The 4,468-nt window shown below is 39.7% G+C and overlaps 1 protein-coding gene and 1 long non-coding RNA gene across 2 annotated transcripts in view; one reads left to right on the top strand and one right to left on the bottom strand.

The window, feature by feature from the left end:
- Nucleotides 1–1,350, bottom strand: LOC107654858 (uncharacterized). Its single transcript, XR_001630372.1, has 6 exons — nt 1,316–1,350; nt 784–953; nt 537–574; nt 397–450; nt 257–310; nt 1–172 (listed from the first exon to the last, which is right to left on the bottom strand). It is a non-coding gene; the product is annotated as an uncharacterized LOC107654858 (long non-coding RNA).
- A 9-nt stretch (nt 1,351–1,359) lies between these two features.
- LOC107654857 (acetyl-coenzyme A synthetase 2-like, mitochondrial) overlaps nt 1,360–4,468 on the top strand; it is a 23,473-nt gene continuing 20,364 nt past the window's right edge. The window contains exons 1-2 of the mRNA XM_016442143.1: nt 1,360–2,353; nt 3,016–3,112. Of these exons, the coding sequence (XP_016297629.1) occupies nt 1,999–2,353; nt 3,016–3,112 (452 nt within the window). The 5' untranslated portion in view covers nt 1,360–1,998. The remainder of the gene's footprint in view (nt 2,354–3,015; nt 3,113–4,468) is intronic.

The raw sequence follows: 4,468 nt of genomic DNA, 5'->3' as shown, positions 1-4,468 counted from the left end.
CAAGATGAAATATGAAGGGCACTCTGGAAACTTCTGTTCCAGGAGATTGTTGAGGGTCTTTTCCTTGTCCTCTTCCTCCATTATAAGGAAAAGAGGCTCTTCCCCTGGCCCCCTGAGCAGATGTCTGTTTAATGGAGCCATTTCACAACTTCTGTGAGATTACTGGGATCTCCTTCATTACAGAATATTAAAGGAAAATGTAACTTTAATATTTCTTATTAATGTGTGTATATAGATAGATAGATTTGAGACATACCTCACAAGCGTAGCCTGTTATCCAATTGGAAGGGCCTCTTGTAGGGTTTCTGCACTGTAATATACATGTATCTTGGTTAATTTCAAATTGGTCAGAAGGGGGTGCAAATGTAATGGTGTGCTGGAGGAAATGTCCAGTACCTTTCAGAGAAAACCATCTGGAGTCCACCATCTCCGTATGATTGGAATGTCACACTGGAAGACACAAACATAGAGAAATCTTTAAATATCAACTGCTACAACATCATAAAGGTCAATTACTTTAACTGATAACTACTTACAGATGTAAAATCAAAGGGTGCTCCCAAGACAAGATGTACTGGAAAACAACAAAAAATAAGAATATTCTCCCTGTAAATGGCACAAAAAAACCTTCCTTGTTCCTTATTTAACAACTAAATAATCACACCAATAACTGGTTGCAAAAATGTATAGTATAGCCTAAAATAAATAAATAAGTACACAGGTAAACTATTATGCAATAATAAATTGTGAGTACATTAAACAAACAACTCAAGATATTCATACCTCCACAGACAACTGCATGTTGAAGTGGATTTGAAGATGACTTATTAATTTGACCAGTTTGGCTGGCTTAAACATGCTGGTCAAGCAGAAAATTGCTGGTAATTGCTGTAACACTTGTTGCACTGCTGCAGCTCAGGTAATGTGTCAACTCTCTGAATCCTTATATGTCTCTACAAGAGATGAAGCCACACACAATTATCTCAATGATTGGGATTAAAATAACTAAACTACAAGGTAATATTAACACACAAACAATGCATATACCAGAGGGAATTAAAGCAAGCTATTTATTTTTATGAATAATAAACGTCTTCAAAACTTCACCACAAGGCCCATTTACAGCATGCATCCGAAAATTAATCGAAACATCCACAGAAACAAGTTATATACTATAAAGTATGACAACAAATTCAAGTTTCAATATAAGATAATAAAGCCAAGCACACGTTAAGTACTTAGCAGATAAATGCTTAACGTAATATATACGATAATTATTAAACATATGATAGCAAAAACATTACAGACTACTCACCGTGCTCTCTCGTTGTCAATAACTCCGCCCCTCACTTCCGGTTCTGTGGCTGCGGTTCTGAAACTGCTGGTGCTGCGGGTCTGCAGCTGGATACTATTGATCTAAACGGCCCCTCCTCCACTAGGGGGCAGCAATAGTTTGGGTAGTTGAGTACAACGTCCAGAGACCCAACGTGTCGCATTTATGATCCAGTTTTAGAAACCGAAAAGTGAAAGTTTGATCCAAACGTCATTATAAATTGATCACTTTACCATGGGACAAAAAGACGGTTCACGCGATGATATGCAACATATGTGGTTGCTTTGAAACGATTTATTGTCACACAGAATATGTCCATAACAAAACATGTTTTCGCGTCTTAATCTGAAACCATTGAAAGTCTTTAATGTTTCCGATGGTTGTGTAAGTGCAGTACGACCGTACAATCCAATTTTACGTAACATCCAAAACTCCCAATCAATAAAGGAAATTGCAGTGTTGGAATCGATTGTGAAAGCCAAAGCTCCTGTGGTTCATGGCATGGTTTGGTTCATAACGAAGCTGGTTTAGGGGGCGGTTTGAGTTTTTCTTCACTCGAGCTCGTCAACAAGTTTCCTCACTCTCTGAGTCTTGTGAGGAACAGTCACTGCCACGGGCTGTGGAAACTTGAGCAAACTTCACTCCAGCACAGACTGGGCGGAATAATGACTGGACGTGTGAGCATAGGTTTGCTGAATTCTTTGGCCAGGGGAAATGTAATATTTAGGAGCAAGAAATGTGTGCGCAAAAGTAAAAGTGTTGTGTTGATCTCACGGTGTCACGCCAGGTCTCTGTCCAGCAGCAGCAGCATCAGCGCGGCTCAACCGGACCTCAGCTCGCATCTCGCTGGGAAGACCTACTCAGATTTATATGAACTGTCAGTCAAAGATACAGAAACTTTCTGGGGATCCATCGCCAAGGAAAGGCTGGCATGGACCAAACCTTTCGATCAAGTGACGGACTGCGATCTCTCCAGCGGGAAAATCAACTGGTTTCTTGGAGGGCAACTGAACGTCTCTGGTGAGGGTCACACCTTTCTTCTTTAACCGTTTATCGTGTTTCCATCGCTGATAAACCTCCACTGGCTGATATGCTAGATCAAAGATTTTTATCTATCAGAACAAAAAGTCTTTATTTTAACTGAGATTGTAATACTTACATTTTCACATCCACAAAGAACAACTTTCTTTCTTGTCAACAGTAAGCATAGTAGCACGCGAGGTCTCTGTCCAGCAGCAGCAGCAGCAGCAGCATCAGCGCGGCTCAACCGGACCTCAGCTCGCATCTCGCTGGGAAGACCTACTCAGATTTATATGAACTGTCAGTCAAAGATACAGAAACTTTCTGGGGATCCATCGCCAAGGAAAGGCTGGCATGGACCAAACCTTTCGATCAAGTGACGGACTGCGATCTCTCCAGCGGGAAAATCAACTGGTTTCTTGGAGGGCAACTGAACGTCTCTGGTGAGGGTCACACCTTTCTTCTTTAACCGTTTATCGTGTTTCCATCGCTGATAAACCTCCACTGGCTGATATGCTAGATCAAAGATTTTTATCTATCAGAACAAAAAGTCTTTATTTTAACTGAGATTGTAATACTTACATTTTCACATCCACAAAGAACAACTTTCTTTCTTGTCAACAGTAAGCATAGTAGTAATTTCCTATTTCAATGATTGACAGTGAACTGTTTGGATGTACACGTGGCAAAGGATCCAGACAGAGTAGCCTTGATTTGGGAGAAAGATGAACCTGGCACAGAAGAAAGGATCACATACAGGTACATTTGAAGGTCCTGAGAAATTTACATGTGGCTCTTTACCCCACACTCAGACTTACATTTTCAACACACGGGTTTTGAAGCAAGCAGTTTTTACATGTGTCTCTTTACACTAACTAGTAACTACTTTCATGATGCTGTTATTTTAGATTTGCCGGTATATAATTTATTCAAATAGTGACTGGCAATCAGTTAGACACTACTGCCTACTGATTACATACTTGTTGCCATTGCCAATAGTAACAAGTTAGCAGTTATATTTTACTATTTATATAATATTATAGCATTTATTTAGTTGTATGTATTTATATTATAGTATATATTTTGTATAGTTAGCTTTTTATATATAATGTTTTCATTCTAATTTTAGTAATTTTGTTATGCACTTGTCATTTTTATTAGTTTTTGTTTTTCAATATTTCTGTTTAGCTTAAATATAATATTTAAGTTTTAGTGATTTTAGTATGTCAGCTTTATGTCAGTCAGTTATGTCATTTTTCATTTGTCTGTTCATCTAATATTTATATTTTATTTATCGGGTTCGAGTCTCGTACCGGCAGGGATTGTAGGTGGGGGGAGTGAATGTACAGCGCTCTCTCCCACCTTCAATACCACGACCGAGGTGCCCTTGAGCAACTGCTCCCCGGGCGACGCAGCATAAATGGCTGCCCACTGCTCCGGGTGTGTGTTCACGGTGTGTGTGTGTTCACTGCTGTGTGTGTGCGCACTAAGGATGGGTTAAATGCAGAGCACTAATTCCTAGTATGGGTAACCATACTTGGCCACATGTCACGTCACTAATGAAAACGTTTTTAATAGTTTCAGTAAACAGTAACAGCAATGCAAGTTATTGTTCCAGTGGCTCACATAAGACTAGGATTGTAGGTTTTCATTTAGATTACCTTTACAGTCATCTAATGCTCACCTAAAGTTAATCTTTAAAGGTGCTGTATGTAGGATTGACACCGAGTGGTTGAACTAGGTATTGCAGTCCAAATTCAAAATATTGGAGAGGGTTTTTTTTCACCTGGCCCCTCCTCCTAGACTTGACGCACACGCAGGTTGCCAGATTGACGACAGCAACAAGAACGTGCGCACTTGACGGTGAATGAAATGAAATATGCTGTGTTTTCCGCCAACTGGCAACCCGGGGTCCCGAAATACAATTGGGTAAACCGGCAGTGGGCGGGTTTCACAAACCAAAACAGAGACCGACATTCTGGCCCGGAACGCACATTTTCAAAGGAGAATAACTGACTAGCATTGTTTTTCAGATAAACAAGTATGTTAACTTAGCATGTTTCTTAAATATCTGCAAACATATTATGGTATTTTTATGCTTTAGTAGAGTCAAAA

Source organism: Sinocyclocheilus anshuiensis, unplaced genomic scaffold (assembly GCF_001515605.1).
Source record: "Sinocyclocheilus anshuiensis isolate Anshui unplaced genomic scaffold, SAMN03320099.WGS_v1.1 scaffold335, whole genome shotgun sequence".
Taxonomy (NCBI): Eukaryota; Metazoa; Chordata; class Actinopteri; order Cypriniformes; family Cyprinidae; genus Sinocyclocheilus; species Sinocyclocheilus anshuiensis.
The sequence above is the reverse complement of the archived record's forward strand: the minus strand, read 5'-3'. Positions and strand labels throughout refer to the sequence as shown.